This window comes from Vanacampus margaritifer, chromosome 3 (genome assembly GCF_051991255.1).
Source record: "Vanacampus margaritifer isolate UIUO_Vmar chromosome 3, RoL_Vmar_1.0, whole genome shotgun sequence".
Lineage (NCBI taxonomy): Eukaryota > Metazoa > Chordata > Actinopteri > Syngnathiformes > Syngnathidae > Vanacampus > Vanacampus margaritifer.
In genome coordinates, this window is record NC_135434.1 from 10,467,816 (window position 1) to 10,485,408 (window position 17,593).

Consider the following 17,593-nt stretch of genomic DNA (forward strand, 5'->3'; position numbering starts at 1 on the left):
CATTTTAATTACGACTTAACCTTGCTTAAAAAGTATATTACATGAAAAATGTGACAATTTTGATTTATGTTGGAAAATGTAGTCATCTGAATGACTTACAGCCCTCAGCCGAACGTCATTCAACATCGAACAGGCTTGTTTAAAAACAAGAGGACGTCACTGTCCATATTAGGAGTGACAGGTAAACCCATATATGGGAGTTCCGACTGCAATTGCCGCTCATTGCCGGAAAACAAGGCGGGGCTTTGACTTTGTTATTCAACAAGCAAGTTAACTCGTTTGAAGTCATTCACTGGAACTCGATCGGAACGAACTTGACTTGCTCTTTTCATAGTTAAAAAATAAATACAAATAAAAATACATTGACATACCTTACCGGCCATGACGACAGTCGGCGAGCCTTTGGAAATAAACAGCCACGAATTGGTTCACCTCCTCAAGGAGTGCACCTCAACCGGCTGCGTTGTCCTTGACTGCAGACCCTTTCTGGACTTCTCCCTGGCGCACGTCAGCGAGTCCCGGAACGTCAACTGGAACTCTGTACTGCGCCGCAGGTCGAAGGGCGCCGAGGTGGCCCTGGATTGGCTCATCCCGGACAAGGTGCTGCTGGGCCGGCTGCGGCCAGCGCGCGGGGACTTCAGTCGAACGTCGCTGCCGGTGGTCGTGGTGCTGGATGAGGACAGCTGCTGCGTGGACGAGCTCAAGACGGAGAGCGTGGCCAAAATGTTGCTGTCGGCCCTGAGAAAGGAAGTCAGCACGCAAATTTGCTTCCTCCAAGGTAACGACAACATTATGTGTAAAGTAGCAGTTCTCAGACTGGGATTCATGGCGCAACTATTTTCACTATCAATCATATGGTTTTCTTCTTTTTTCTATTTTATTTTTTATAGACTAATGATTCAATTAAAATGTACTGAGCAAGAAAGTTAAATCGAATTTTTACCTGAATTTACAAGTTATAAAAGATTAAATGTAAATATGTATTACAATTAAAAGTTGAATACAACTGAACTTATATTTAAATGGGTTTAAAAAAAAAAAGGAAAATAGGGGACGAAGGGGCAAAAGTTTGAACTTTAATAGGCTTTTAGGAAAACAACTACTTAACTAATAAATATGTTCTAAATTTAGATCAAATTGAAATCTACTCAAAAATTAAACACAGCTGAACCGCGGCCAACAAATACTGTGCTGCACTGGGAAAAATAAAATTTAACTTTCAGCCACTAACATTACACACTGAACATTTAAATCAGTGAGTAGCTACCACACTTCGAGAATAATTGCATCACAGAAATTCCTTAAATTTAAAAGTCCTATTAAAGGCATTTTTTTAAGAATGCAGTCATATCTTCATTTACATCATGTTTTTTCCTCTTAAAAAAACACAAATTTGTAACATGATTATTTTTTTTAAACAGGCAACTTTTTCATTCCTCTAGCATTTAGTGCCACATATGGTATGTTTATTATATGATTTATCTCATCCTTGGAAATATGTTCTTCCATGGTGCCTGGATGCAAAAAGGTTGAGCACCTTAACTCGTTCGCTGCCATAGACGTCAAAAATTCATTTGTACTATTTCTATTTAACATTTTTACCACTTTTGTTAACAAAAGTATGAAAACCTAGAAAAAAAGTTTTTTATTGTACATTTAGAACAGATATAAAATTTTCAATTAATTGTGAGTTAACCATTGAAGTCATGCGATTAATTACAATTAAAAAAATAATAATTGCCTGACACGATTTTTTAAAAAAAAGATAAAAAATTAGGGGAGATTAAATTTTCTAATCGCATGGCTTCACTAATTCACTCACGATTAATCACAAATTTTATTTCTGTTCTAAATGTACAATAAAAAAAAATTCTAGGTTTTCATACTCTTGTTAACAAAAGTGCGAAAAAAAAATGTTAAACTACTAGAAATAGTTCAAATGAATTTTTGACATCTATAGCCGTCAATGGCAGTGAATGAGTTGATGTATGTTTACAATGATTACATTTTATGTAGGATGTGTTCTGGAGGATTTAACTCCGTGACCTCTCTTTTAGGTGGATTTGAAGAATTTTCAGAGACCTACCCAGAGCTCTGCTACAACAAAACGCTCACTGCGGTGGAACCAGAGCCACCGGCACGCTTGGGCCGGAGGACACCTGCATGCGATCAGGTAGAATTATTATTATTATTTTTTTAAAAACATTATCCACCCAACCAAGTCATGAACACATTTACCCTTTGTAATCGCAGGACAGCCCCGTAGAGCTGTTACCCTTCCTGTTTTTGGGCAGCGCCGTCCACTCGTCCCGCCGGGAGAGCCTCGCGTCGGCCGGCATCACAGCCGTGCTCAACGTGTCTTCTTCATGCCCCAACGTCTTCGAGGGGGAGTTTCAGTACCTGCGCCTCACCGTGGAGGACAACCTGGCGGCGGACATCCGAGCCTGCTTCTCGACGGCCATCGCCTTTATTGGTAAGGAGGGATGGGGGGGGGGCGTGGTCAACATTTGCTTGCTGTATTGTCAGCTCAAATCAAACAAACAGATTAGTGTGTTAGATAAACAAGCATTGAGGAGTTTGAACCTTAACGATGCACTTGAATATAAGAACATTAAAAAAAAAAAAAAGTTAAGATGTATTGCAAATGAATGAATGAAAATTTGGCATAAATAAATATCGCAAACAAACAGTTCTAAACGATTAAACGCAAATCAGAATCAACTTTATTGGCCAAGTATGATACAAACGTATGGAAAATGTATTTAAAAGTTAAATACAACTGAATTGTATTGAACCCTTTCGGACCGAGATGATTGGAGTGGACATGAAATATTTGCATGTCTAAACCAATTAAAACGCATAATTCGGATTATGCCGAAATTTCTGGTTCATGATTGGATCCTAGTTAGCCAATCACAATCGCATGTTGATTTGCATGAAGTTCATGTTACATATATAATAAGCTTGGTAAGTTTACAACACATTACAGCCATCCTATCCTGACGTCCACTACTATAACAAATAAAAACATGAGATAACCCTAATTGGACTGAATTAAAAAAAAAGGGGGGGGGGGGTAACTCATTCACTGCCATTGACGGCAATAGATGTCAAAAATTCATTTGAACTATTTCTATTAGTTTAAAATTTTTTCCCACTTTTGTTAACAAGAGTATGAAAAGCCTAGAAAATTTGTACATTTAGAACAGATATAAAATTTGTGATTAATAGTGAGTTAACTAGTGGAAGTCATGCGATTAATTACGAAAAAATGTACGCCCCTAATTTTTAATGATCTTTTCTTTAAAAAAAAAAAAATATTATTAAAAATAAGAGCCGTACATTTAAAAAAAAAAGAAAAGATTATTACAAATTAGAGGCGTCAGGCGATTACATTTTTTAATCATTATTAATCGCATGACTTCACTAGTTAACTCATCATTTATCACAAATGTTATATCTGTTCTAAATGTACAATATTTTTTTTTTAGGTTTTCATACACTTGTTGATAAAAGTGGGAAAAAATCTTAAACTAATAGAAATAGTTCAAATGAATTTTTGACGTCTATAGCAGTCAATGGCAGTGAATGAGTTAATTCCATGCAATTTCAAGGGAAAATACTACATTGGAATATGTAAGTCTTTGTTTTAAATTATGTTATTGGATTTAAAAAATCTCATTCCTGCGGAATTTCAATGACATTTTTTTCCCCCCTCTCTGCATGCTCACCCACAGATGCTGTGAAGCAGAGCGGCGGTCGGGTGCTGGTGCACTGCCAAGCGGGGATCTCTCGCTCGGCCACCATCTGCCTGGCCTACCTCATGCACAGCCGGCGGGTTCGTCTTGACGAGGCCTTCGACTTTGTGAAGCAGCGGCGACAGATCATCTCCCCCAACCTGGGTTTCATGGGACAGCTGCTGCAGTTTGAGACGGACGTGCTGTGTCAGGGCTGACGTCATACGAGTCATGTGAGGGGAAAACTCATAGTGAGTAGTTAGAATTTGAAATGTTTTGATACCAGTCCCAGAACTTTTCTGACCCACTTCATATATTTCTGTACTTTGGTGTTAGAGCATGTAAAACGCAGTGGTGCTGGCATCACTACGTAATCTTATGATACAACACCGTGCTGGCAAAGAATTATGTACATAAACATTGTCATTTATTTCTACTGTATTTAATAGGACAGTTTGTTGACATGCCTGTCAGTAAATGCACTTTATACATGCACAAAAATGGCTGCTGATCTTTTTTTTTTGCAAAATAAAAGGCGGTGCGGAATAACATGTTCAGTCTTGTTTTTATTTGATACATATAATTTCTACAACAGTTGGGAGTGTAGATGGCAACTGATTGACTGCATTTGACATTCTAATGGCAGGAGATAAAAACAATTTCTGTACTGCTTGTGCCTTGCTTCTTTTGTATTTACATTAACAAGTAGCTCATCAGTACGTACTTGGGCTTTAAAACTAGAGAGCTATGGATTGAGTCCTGGAAAAAACAAATTACAACATAATATGGACAGCGGTATAAGGAAACAAATTACAATTTTTTTTTTTTTTTACTGTACTTAAGTACATTTTTCAGGTATTTGTACTTGAGTACTTTTTCTTCACATTTGAAAACTGCTATCAATATTTTCTTCTCTTTTATCAAAATATGCTGGTTACTTGTTTTTCTAAAAAAAAAAAAACTTTGCAAAAAAAAAAAATTAAATAGAGAGAGGTAAAGTCAAGTGAAATTGAATTCTTGATTGCTTGATTGCCTGAGATCTTGGGAGAAGCTATTGTCTCTCCATGGCCGAATTATCTGCTAAAGCAATGATTTAATTTCACTCAATTCTGTATTTTTTTTATATAAATTGCACATGATAACCAAATATGAGTCTCTTAAATTGAGGTAATTTTAATACTACATAGGCAGGGACGGGATGCAACGTCTACCACATATTCACCCCACAATACGAAGTATTGGTTTAAAGCTAAACAGCGACCTCTAGTGATTGTAGTTTCAAAATCCTCCATAGCACACCAGCAGATGTCACCATCACACTGTTTATGACACGTGGCGCCTCCTTGAAATAAATGACATGTTAATGGCTGCAAAATTAAGGCAACCGCATTGCCCAACTGCACATCTGAATGACTTGTAGAGCAATTTCACCTTGCCCTTCATTCGTACACATAAGGTCCTTCCTTCCTTCCTTTTCATTTGAGGCTGCATTAAATTTCTATAGGTCAGCCAGACTTTTAATAATAATAATAATAATAATAATAATAATAATCGTTCTTTTAAAGTAAATGATGACAAGTATCCTGCAAGTGATTTACATTATTATTATTTTTTATTATTATTATGGTTCTCCTTAGGGATGTTTGACCACTTTTTTTCCCCAGAGTTTTCGCTCTTGAATGCTCACCGATAGGATACCAAGTGCCAATACCACTAGTAGCCTACATTACGATACATAAATTTTCAATTAGCAACGATGACAGATAATTGTGAACAAAGACCTTTCTTGTCTTTCTGACGCACGATGATGATTCATGAATGTGTCAAACGGCCGCAGTGTAGCGCCAACTACCGGCATTGTGCCACTGTTGCATTCTCCTAAAGTCCGAATACTCAGAGCGCCTCCACAGTGGGGTGCCCCTTCCCCCAAATAGACGCCAATATCGACCAGTTTACGCGTTTACTTATTTCAGCAATGCCCCATAGTGGCACAGGAGCTTCGACTGCATGCACGCAGCTCAGAGAGTGCAAATGATTTTTGCTTTCCGCGCAGCATCCTCATGGTCAAACTCTTTGTCCTGTCAGCTTCAAGGGCGTGCTGTTGCACGCCGAATCAAAGAAACAATTCATAAAAGATCACAACCCATTGTGATGGATGTGCGCCACATTTGCCCTTCAGTTTGTTGGGATGAAAATGAACAACTTCACCAAGGAACTTGAACCTTGAAAAAAACACACACAAAAAACTTTTCCGACACGTACTGTGTGTGTGTGTACGTGTGTATTGCGCACTGCTGTGTGATGCTGGCATCAGCGGCACACCTCTCTTCCTGCCCCACAGTGCACAACACATTGCGCTACTGAAGCCAAATCCGCCCATGAGAAACAGACACACTACTTGATTGGAGAGCACTCCAGCGCTTAAAAGCTTTATTTTGTTTCCTTTTATATTTGGAATATATCGGGGATGGGGACAAAATGTATCACCATTATGGGTGCCTACTTCAAGCCCGCAAGCTGTAATTCCACAGGAGGACTCCTCTTTAATTAAATGAATAATGCGCGCGCGGTGGGCGCATTACCAAACAAACAGGACCTCCTACCCACGGACCATTCAAGGGCCCTGTGTTTGCATGCGTAGGCTGCCGAGTGCGCGCGCGCGCGTGTGTTTGTGTCACGGAGGCCACCTACCCACTCTGGAACAGCACAACACGAACCCCGGCGCCGTTTCGTTTTAGGGGCATGACGCAAGCAGACTATGCAATCAGGTACTTGACCCCAGCAAGAGCAGCATGCCACTGGGGGGGTATAAGGGGCTTTTTACATGGGGAGGGACGTGCTGCAGGGTGCATAATGTAGAGGGATTTAAGCGGAAGTCAAGTCACGATGAAAATGCATGAGCACAGAGAGCTACAAGGGCCTTATGTGCTGCAGCGTTTGCGGTGATAGAAGGTTGGAGGTAACACGGCTCAATTTCATACAGATTGTTTTGCACTGAAATGGGGGAGTACAATCATGCCCCTTTTAAGTTCAGTCGGCACAACAACAAAAAAATACCCTATAGGGTAATTATTCGATCCCAAGGTAACTCACTTTTTTCAAGAGTCAAAAGGGTATTGGTATGTTACAGCTGGAAAAAGTCAAGTACATTTGAGGGTACCACTGTACTGATAACTGTTTCAAATATGGATGGGCTATAATACATTTATGAAAATATATGACAAATTGGATGGTTGGAATAGCAGTTAGCGCGTCTGCCTCACAGTTCAAAGGTTGAGTGTTCAAATGTTCGCTTCCTGTGAGGAGTTTGCATGTTCTTCTCAAGCTTGTGTGAGTTTTCTGCAAGTACTCTGACTTTCACCACGTCCCAATAACACACTCACAAATTCACCTATTTGACTGCTTTAATATCCGAGGTCACATATTCTGACAACTGAATTGTTAAACTCAATTTGGAACCATTGTTAAACATTGTGACCCACTGGGAAAGCAAAAACTTGTTTGAAACCATGATTACTTTAAAAACTGTCGTCACACATTTTGACAGCTGAATTATTCAACTCACTTTTGGAACCACTGGTAAAAATTGTGACCCATCAACTTGTAAAATCAAAACCTTGTTTAAAACCCGACCTTCAAATACTGGCTCCTTTAGAATCCACGGTTACACATTATGACAGCTTAATTGTTAAATTAAACTCAATTTGGAACCACTGTTAAACATTGTGACCCACTGGGAAAGCAAAAAATTGTTTGAAACCATGATTACTTTAAAAACTGTCGTCGCACATTTTGACAGCTGAATTATTCAACTCACTTTTGGAACCACTGGTAAAAATTGTGATCCATCAACTTGTAAAACCAACACCTTGTTTGAAACCCGACCTTCAAATACTGGCTCCCTTAGAATCCACGGTTACACATTCTGACAGCTGAATTGCTCAATTAAACTCAATTTGGAACCACTGTTAAACATTGTGACCCACTGGGAAAGCAAAAAACTTGTTTGAAACCATGACTGCTTTAAAAACTGCCGTCACACATTTTGACAGCTGAATTATTTAACTCACTTTTGGAACCACTGGTAAAAATTGGGATCCATGAACTTATAAAACCAAAACCTTGTTTGAAACCCAATCTTCAAATACTGGCTCCCATAGAATCCACGGTTACACATTCTGACGGCTGAATTGCTCAATTAAACTCAATTTGGAACCACTGTTAAACATTGTGACCCACTGGGAAAGCCAAAAACTTGTTTGAAACCATGACTGCTTTAAAAACTGTCGTCACACATTTTGACAGCTGAATTATTTAACTCACTTTTGGAACCACTGGTAAAAATTGGGATCCATGAACTTATAAAACCAAAACCTTGTTTGAAACCCAATCTTCAAATACTGGCTCCCTTAGAATCCACGGTTATACATTCTGACAGCTGAATTGCTCAATTAAACTCAATTTGGAACCACTGTTAAACATTGTGACCCACTGGGAAAGCCAAAAACTTGTTTGAAACCATGACTGCTTTAAAAACTGTCGTCACACATTTTGACAGCTGAATTATTTAACTCACTTTTGGAACCACTGGTAAAAATTGGGATCCATGAACTTATAAAACCAAAACCTTGTTTGAAACCCAATCTTCAAATACTGGCTCCCTTAGAATCCACGGTTACACATTCTGACAGCTGAATTGCTCAATTAAACTCAATTTGGAACCACTGTTAAACATTGTGACACAGAGGGAAAGCCCAAAACTTGTTTAAAACCATCTCTGCTTTAAAAACTGTCGTCACACATTTTGACAGCTGAATTATTTAATTCACTGTTGGAACCACTGGTAAAAAAAATTGACCCATGAACTTGTAAAACCAAAACCTTGTCTGAAACCTTTACTTTAAACAATGGCTCCCTTAGAATCCACGGTTACACATTCTGACAGCTGATTTTTTTTCCTAACTCAACTTTAGATCCACTGCTAGAAAATTCTGATCCTCTTGGAAGGCCAAACCCTATTTTGAAACCCTACTTTGAAACCCCAACTGTTTTATAACCCAAGGTCACACATTCTTAACAGCTGATTTGTTTAAACTAAATTAGCTAAACTTTGTTAAAAATTGGGACTAATCTTGCAATGCCAACCCCTCCTTTCAAACCCTGACTGCTTTAAAACCCAATCGGACAGCTGAAATTTTTAAATCAATTTTAGAACCGCTGTGTATAAAAAAAAAAAAAAAACGGGACCCATTTTAGAAGCCAAATTCTCCTTTGAAACTCTGACTGAAAGACTGCTTTGACTCCCTTAGTCATAAATTCTGTCAGCTGATTTATTAATTTTTGGGGTGAATTTTGTAACCACAGTTGAACATTGGGACTACTCTTGCAAAGCCAACCCTTCCTTTGAAACTCTTTGACACCCATCACAAAATCTGACAACTGAATTATTATGATTTTTTTACTCAATTTCGTAACCACTGTTAAAAATCCTGACCCTTCATGGAAGCCAAAGCCTCCTGTGAAAACCAATCACGTCCCATGTGAGCCATTCTTCTAACATCCCCACTTGAGCCCTACCTGAAGTTTGCGGGCACCATGTTGGTAAATAAATAAAAAAAATAAATGATAAACAATACAATTGTCATGCTCCTGCTCTCAGTCCTGTTGTGTGCGTGGTGTTTTTCGAGCGAGCGAGTGAGGGGGCGTGTCCCACTAGCGCCGCACCTGAGGCACATCAGTAATCAAGGACTTTAAAAGGGACTGCGCTCCAGCAAACAAGTAGATTCACCTTGCTCGCTCTTAATATGCCAAGTGTTTTTCTGAGCACTTTCATACTTCTTGTGCTCATGTTACCACAGTTTTCACGCGTGAAGGTAGTTTTGTATTCCGCGTTGTTTTGTGTTAAAGTTTCGAGCGTCTTGTTTTTTTGCGCGCCCGTGCATAAAAGTGATTTTTAGTAATCTCGTTTTTTTCCCCTTGCCGTTTGCAACTGTTTTTGGTTTTCCTTCCTGGCTGGTTGCCAGCGCCTTTTCTTGTTAATCATTTAATACATTTTTCTGTAATAAACACCTTTTTTTGGGGGTACCCTTTCCTGGTGGTCTACGCTTGTGGGATCCAACCTAGTCCGGAACATAACAATTACAATTCTGCCTTTATATAGTGGAGTACAAGAAAATCAGTTTCACAACACATACATGAAGGCTGTGATCACATTCCCTTTGCATGATAATGGTTTTAACCCCATGAAGTACACGTAGCAAAGGCCATGATTCGTAAATCGGTGCATATTCTGTAGTTCACTAAATCGAGTCATTTCCTAACGGAGACTACATTTTGATCCTGAGGTCCTGAAGTTATGACTTTGCATCACAAGAATGCAATAAAAAGCCTATTCATAAGATCCACGAGAAATCACATGGAATAGTGCCTGGAGTGCTTGAATGTACAGGAAATATTGGATCTGTGAAAATACAGCGTAGAGAACAGACCCGTCCTTGACGGCTAAAAGATGGGAATACAGCCAAGACAAAAATATACATTGTTCCAATAGAAGGATCTTTAATAAATTTATCTGCAACTGATATGGAGTCCAGTTGAGCAAACCTTTGAAGTGCTACTTTTCTGGAATTTGGGGTAGGGGCCTCTTTCTCAATTGACTTGGGGGCGAGATGAGAGATGGATATAGTGGCGGCGCACCTGTGGGGCATGTGGGTATTTCAGCACCCACACTTTTCCCAGTAATAAGGTTCAACAGGGTTCCCGCTTTTATGAATCAAACCCCTTCCTCCTTTAACAACTATTCTCAGCTGTCGGTCACTAAAAATGTGGTACATACCCCACACATAGCACTTATTGGGTTTTTTTCTCGTTTTTTTTTTGCAGCGTGCTTCATCTGAATGGACATCTGATATTTGACTCTGACATTTTGGTATTTATGTAAGGACTTTTTTTTTCTTTACTACCCCTAACTTATTTTTCTACCAGCTAGGCTGGTAGTTGATTATAAAGTAATTTAAAACGCAAGAATAGGGACAGTTTAATATTCGGCCTTAAACAATATTGAGGTCTAAGAAGACTGTTTTTGCTAATTAATCCCTAAATATTGTTTTATGACGTTATTTAAACGCTATGTTTGTCTCATGATAAATACATTCAGGCTGCTTGTATTACCAGTAATAATTACAAACTGTTCCTATCAAGTCATGAGAGCAAGTACACATTTTTATGACATGTTATCGTTTATAAAACAGGATGTTTTTCTGAACCGCTTAAAATAAAAAAATGAAAAAGTCAAAATTGAGAGCATACTGCAATTTCACAGTTGAAGTGCCCATGATGGGATACCTTTTTCAGTCTTTGCACATTTTTTTGCAGTTATACCATCCAATGTGTATCATAAAAAAAAAAAGTCTCTGAATTCACTATAGGCCCTAATAAGATATCAGAACAAACAAACAAAAATTGGGCAGTGCAACAATAGTTACAAGTTTCAGTTCAGGTCAGGAATTCTGCCACCTGGAAGTATAAACTGTCACCTATTTTTTTCCAGACATAATTACTTTTTATTATGATACCTATTATACTCATCAGCAAGCATACGTCATTCGTATTTCACTTGCATAAACTTACTTTATATTCGCAAGGGTCAGCAGCATCCATTAACGGCTAATTGGCTAAAATGTCCTTTTGAATGGTCTCTGTGTGAGTTGATCCAGAGTCCAGAGAGGAGCTGGGGTGGGGGGGTGAGAGGTGGGTGGTGTGTGGGGGGGGGGGGTGTAGCTGGGGAGCGAGTCAGGATCCCGTGACGCTCAGCTCCGCGGTGACGTCAGCGGCTCTAAAAAGACGCGCAAGGGGGAGAGAGAGAGATGGGAGGCAACCGGGCTCGGGTCCACTTCTCGAGTGAAGATGCGCCTCACAAAGTGACGATGCGCGCCACAGGAGCCGCTCCATCGTGGCGTGGACTCGCGCGGGGTGTGAGTGGAACCAGAAGGGGCGCGACGAGGAGCAATTTATGTGACCTTTTTGTGGGATTTCACCAGTGATAATTGCGCATTTTGCGGCTCAATACGCATGGCTAGAAATCAAGTTTAGTGGACTAACTGGAGACCTCTCATTTCGTTCTCTGCTTTTATTAGCGTGGACGGGTGTAAATAGTGTAACGTATCAGCTTTATTGACTTTTTATTAACTGTTCTCCCAAATGAGGCGTGTCTGTCTGCAAGCAAGGGCGCACGGAGATAATGTGTAATACTTATTTTTCTTTTTCTCAGAGTTGACTACCCGTAGTACATATTTAATTAACCGAGTTCAATATTTTATGAGCTGGAGAAGTTTTAGTTGCACGGTAGGGGAAAACAGTAAAATGTGGCAGGGAGAAAATCGGTGTTTTATGTCGGGCTTGTTTTAAATGAAACGGCGTTGATTTGTGTCCTGACGCAACAAGACCCGCGCATGTTTTGTGATCTTACAATGGACTCGGAAGCTCCGTCGTGGAGGATGCAAGGGAGCTAACATTTGGAGAAAAACAACAGACGACATCAACAGAGGTAAATAATCACAGATTGCAATTGAAAGTGTGCGTCAGCGAGGCAGAAACAGAAAAGCATTCATCTCCAAGTGTTGTGCCTTTTGTTTGAAAGCAAATAGAAGTTAATTGAAGACGGTAATGAACGGTTGCTGTTAAATGAAAACCATAGCCTAAATCCCCTAATGCTATTTTAAAAAACACAATATTAGCCACTCCAATCACTTGCCTATTTCTGGTAACATTTAGAAAGAAATCTGAAGAAGAAATGTGTAAAGAAAGAGACATTAGTCAGTTAATTTTTTTTAAAAATTTATTTCCAACACATTTTTATTGGACAGCAGTGATAGCTCAACGTAGTCAACTTAAATTCAAAGGGGCTTTGTATTTTTCTCCTTAGAGACTCCGGAAGAAGAGACCAAAGCATGGCCTCTGCTCCGGAGGGCGGCTGCTCCTTGGAGCTTAGCAACTGGAACGCGAGCGGCGCCTCCGTGCCCTGCAACCAGAGCGTCCTCAAGCTGGCGCCGTACTCCCCCGAAGCCACGGCGGCCTTCGCCACCGCCATAACCCTGATGGTGGTCTTCACCATCGTGGGCAACATCATGGTGATCATCGCCGTGCTGACCAGCCACTCCCTGCGAGGGCCGCAGAACCTCTTCCTCGTGTCGCTGGCCGCGGCAGACATCTTGGTGGCCACACTCATTATCCCTTTCTCTCTGGCCAATGAACTTCTGGGCTACTGGTACTTCAAGTCCCTGTGGTGCGAGATCTACTTGGCCCTGGATGTGCTCTTCTGCACCTCCTCCATCGTGCACCTGTGCGCTATCTCTCTGGACCGCTACCTGTCCATTTCCAGGGTCACCTACGGGCGCCAGCGGACTCCCAGACGCATCAAAGCCGCCATCGTGGTTGTGTGGCTCATTTCCTCCATCATCTCCTTCCCGCCGCTGCTGTCACTCAACAAGAGCGAGGTGGGCGACCTTGCGAGCGAGAGGGGACCCCAGTGCCAGCTCAACGACGAGCGCTGGTATATTCTTTACTCCACCATCGGCTCCTTCTTCGCCCCGTGCCTCATCATGATCCTGGTCTATGTAAGAATCTACCAAATCGCCAAGCAGCGAACACGGCGCCCTCCAGGGGAGCCCCGCAAGGGCGGGGTCGGCGCCGCCACGCCGAGTCAGCCCAAGCGGCAACTACAAGCCAATGGTAGGGATGAGGATGAAAAAACGTCCTCCCCTAAGAAAACATCCAATGCCAGACCCCCCACCCTCGCCATCACCCCGTCTCTTTCAGGGGGACAGGACGAACCCTCCCAGGATCCCAACCCAAACAATCTCCAACCTCCATCTTCAGCTACGAGCCCAGTCACCAGCTCCGTAGACACAACTCTGCATGTACCCCCCACCATCCCCTCCGCGCCTCAACCGGCCCCAACCAAGACTAAAGCGGGCAAGAAGTTCAAGCGGCAAAAACAAAGCAAATCCGACAATAACAACGGCGACAGCTCCAGCACAGACAGCGAGGCCAGCAACGGAGGGGGCCGGGGCAGCGCCAGCATGCCGGGGTCACCCGCAGGAGGGGGCATCCACTCCCCGGGTTCCGTCAAGCGTTACAGGAACATGATCGCCACTTCGACGGGGTCGCGGCTGGTGCCGGGGAGGAAGTCCAAAATCGATAACAACCCCGGGGCGGCGAGGCGCAAAGCCATGGTCAACCGAGAGAAACGCTTCACCTTTGTCCTGGCCGTGGTCATCGGCGTCTTCGTGGTGTGCTGGTTCCCGTTCTTCTTCTCCTACTCCCTTCAGGCGGTGTGCCCCGAAACCTGTGCCATCCCCGACCCACTCTTTAAGTTCTTCTTCTGGATTGGATACTGCAACTCCTCACTCAACCCGGTCATCTACACCATCTTCAACAAAGACTTTCGGAAGGCTTTCAAAAAGATTCTGTGCAGAAGTACCAAGGGTACTTTCTTTTAACCACATTTGGAACCAACGAGGCATATAATATGACACTGACATCTTTCAAAGGGCTGCATTATTAATATTATGAGCCATGGACGTAAAATTTCAAATTTCTTCAACACAGCCATAGAATACACTACTTGACATTTTAGACTCTGACATTCTGATTTGTAGACAATAGGGGTCTTTGACAGGATAGATAAAGTTCAGGCTTGACTACTGACGACACAGATAACATTCAAAACATTTTTCGCATTGGTCCTAAATAATGCGGAAAAAAAAATACCACATTACACTGACTGAATGTTGGGAACACAGGGGCCTCAAATCAGGGAGGACACAACAGTTCAAGCAGTAGAGATATGTGAAATGTGTCTATCATAAATATATCTATATATCTATATATATCTATATATATATATATATTAGGGGTGTAAAAATTAGAACGTTAATTTTGAGTTAATTTAAAGTTCCTTTAACGCCACCATTTTTTTTCAATGTGTGATCAATGACCGTCCCTTACTTATGTCAAAATTCTGCAGTCATAAATTTTGCAGTCATAAATTTAATAAAAATGCATATATTTGTGGAGAGTGGGGTCAATTTGTATTTTTACAGTTTAAAAAATGCCTAGAATTTCACGTTACCTCATGTTAAAGATTAGATAGCTCTGAAAAGGAAAATGCAGTGAGCAAGTCACCAAAGTCTTACAAATGCAATGATGCCATCTAGTGGCAGAAAAAATAACCTCAACACAAATCAATATCACACTCATTTTGATTTCGACTAAATTTTATGAATTATTACGAAATGACTGTATCAGTGACTAAAAGATGCAGCCATATTTTTATTAGTTTAACATCTTTTTCCCTACTTTTACGTTAACAAGAGTATGAAAATGTTTGTACATTGAGAACAGTTATAAAATTTGCGATTGAAGTCGTGTGATTAATTACGATTAAAAATTGTAATCGCCTGACACCCCTAATATATATATACACACACACATAGACTATGTACTTCTTCAGACGTGTAAGGCAGGTTATTGAGGAAGGACAACAGGTAAACATGAGAAAGACTGACCTTAGATCCAAACAAGCCCGGGGCCTTTTGTTTATCAGCAGAGAGCACAAGGAGCACACAAGGTTAGTGGTGATTTCTTGCAGTCTTAATCTGTCCAGCTGCGGGGCAAACATGTGTTCCCAGATCCCTATCCAAAAGAGCAACAATAAGAGACATCTGAGGATCGAAAATGCGATAACACCAGTGGAAGGGGTCCATTTCAAACGAAAAGGAACACCGAGACGTTTGCGTCAAGCGTGACAGATGCCGCGGCTCTCAGCTGCCCGCGGGTCAGAGTGGACACTCAGGTTGTGTGTATTGTTCTTTTTAAAAAAAAAAATGTTTTTAATGAAATTTTAGCATTCATTCACGAGAGACATGTTTAACACTAAAGCAATGATCTTCTCTGCTTTTAAAGGACAGGGTGGAGCAATGTTGTTAACAATGAAGCCTTGCTTAATGAGGTTATTCACACTACGTCATGGGAGGTTCATCTGCTGATTTATTTGCATTACTTTACACTTTCTGCAGACCGTCAGTGATAAGTGACAAGGTAAACATTCCAACAAAAGAGGACAGACACACAATGTATAACATCACCTCGCAATTGCGACTGCATGGATTATTCCGAAGGCCATTTTCCCGAGTCACAAATTCCATCTGCTGTGGATTTTTTTTCTCCTCATTTTTGCTACCTGCCAAAAGACGGAGGTTTTTCTTTTTCCTTGACAAAAAAAAACACGTGTGTTTTATAGAGCACACAGGCTTATTGATTCAATGGGACAAGGGCTGTCAGCGACACATTGTCGAATTCTGCTGACCTGTGTGTGTGTGTGTGTGTGTGAGAGAGTGCGTGTGTGTGAATGTATTCTCTATAGATCTACAATAGTGAAGCATAGAAGAGACACTGCTTGTCATGTGACTGCTTCTTCTATATTTGTGAATATCGGACTTATGTCGGCGTGTTGAGCGAGCCATTTGAAAGTGTGCGTTTGATTGCATTTTGAGAAGGCACCTTTTCTTCTGACCACCCCGGAGGGACCTCGGTCTGTCGCATTGATATATGGCTCCCATGTTGTTTTACTGAAGTCATATTCCCTGTGTGTGTGTGTGCGCGATGGGAGGTAACGATACAAGACTGTACTATTTATTTCAAACTACTGAGTGTTTCCTCTCTATTTATTGTTCCATTGCAGTGCTTTTATTCTGAGGATCAAAACGATATCGTATGGCTCAGAGGGTAAAAATATTGTATTACCTTCTAACGAGCGAGAGCCTTATCGATTTTAAACATTAAACAGTGGCTTTTGTGTGATGCTGTTACAATACATGGAAAAACTATGGACTTGCATAAAACGCCCCATACATGAGCATCGATCATCATTTTGAATAGAGATAAGCACATTTGTCCGAATTAGCTATGAAAAAAAAAAAAAAAAAAAAGCAGCAAGAGCAACAGCAAGTGCTGCTTAATGAACATTTGTAATCCAAAAACAGTGATGAAAATGACCCAGAAGAAAAACTGTGTTCAATTAAACATTTGTGAGTTGTATTCTTTCTAAGCCAAAAAGGCTGCTTTTGTATAAAAATGAGTTATTCCACCCACCCTATTCTTCGCTTTTTGTGATGACGTTGCTGCTTCTCTTAGTTCAAAAAAAAGAAGGAAAAAAAAAAAGAAGAAGAAGCAAAGATTGTGGCTTGAGGGAGACAGGTGCGCTAATCCAAATCTTTTCGATGGAAAGCACCTGTTGTGTCTTCCCCCTGCTGTGTTCGGACCAAAATGCATGGTCGGCGCTTCGGAGTTGTCAGTCCTCCATCTGTGATCATCGCCTCCCACCCTCAAGTTTAAAAATAAAGTGATTTGGAAAAGCACAAAGCAATCTCTGCTGTTTTTTTATACCACTATTTTGGACATGACAGTAAATTTTTGCTTGGTTGTCAACATTACATCCAATAACTTTTACTGTATAAGATACGTAAATAATCCATCCATCTATTTTTTTCAAGGCAAAATCAACCCAAGAAGTTTCCTTACACTAATATGTTGTTTAAGCACCCTAAACACGGCATTCTGATTAATATTGGGTTTGTAGAGTACGAATTTAGCAGCAAAATCCATCTCATGTGGCGGCCATTTTGTCACTTGCTGTCATCAGACCAGTTGCAGAAAACAGCTAACTACTGTCATGTCATTTTCTGCTGAAAATGGGCAAAATGGCCGCCCCCTGAGATGGTTAACTCATATTCCGCAAACGCAGTAGGGCTGCATAGAACATAATATTGTAAAGAACATTTTTGGGGTTGATGAAC

The 17,593-nt window shown here is 40.8% G+C and overlaps 2 protein-coding genes across 2 annotated transcripts; both read left to right on the forward strand.

Moving 5' to 3' along the window:
- The first annotated feature begins 255 nt into the window (after positions 1–255).
- On the forward strand, positions 256–4,286 carry dusp2 (dual specificity phosphatase 2). The gene is made up of 4 exons (XM_077561715.1): positions 256–778; positions 2,058–2,173; positions 2,254–2,473; positions 3,738–4,286. The coding sequence occupies exons 1-4, from the start codon at positions 382–384 to the stop codon at positions 3,953–3,955; spliced, it is 951 nt and encodes a 316-aa protein (XP_077417841.1). The 5' UTR covers positions 256–381; the 3' UTR covers positions 3,956–4,286.
- A 7,324-nt stretch (positions 4,287–11,610) lies between these two features.
- Positions 11,611–17,135, forward strand: adra2b (adrenoceptor alpha 2B). The gene is made up of 2 exons (XM_077562515.1): positions 11,611–12,282; positions 12,661–17,135. Exon 2 carries the CDS (start codon positions 12,686–12,688, stop codon positions 14,234–14,236), a length of 1,551 nt encoding a protein of 516 aa, XP_077418641.1. The 5' UTR covers positions 11,611–12,282; positions 12,661–12,685; the 3' UTR covers positions 14,237–17,135.
- The last annotated feature ends 458 nt before the right edge of the window (positions 17,136–17,593 follow it).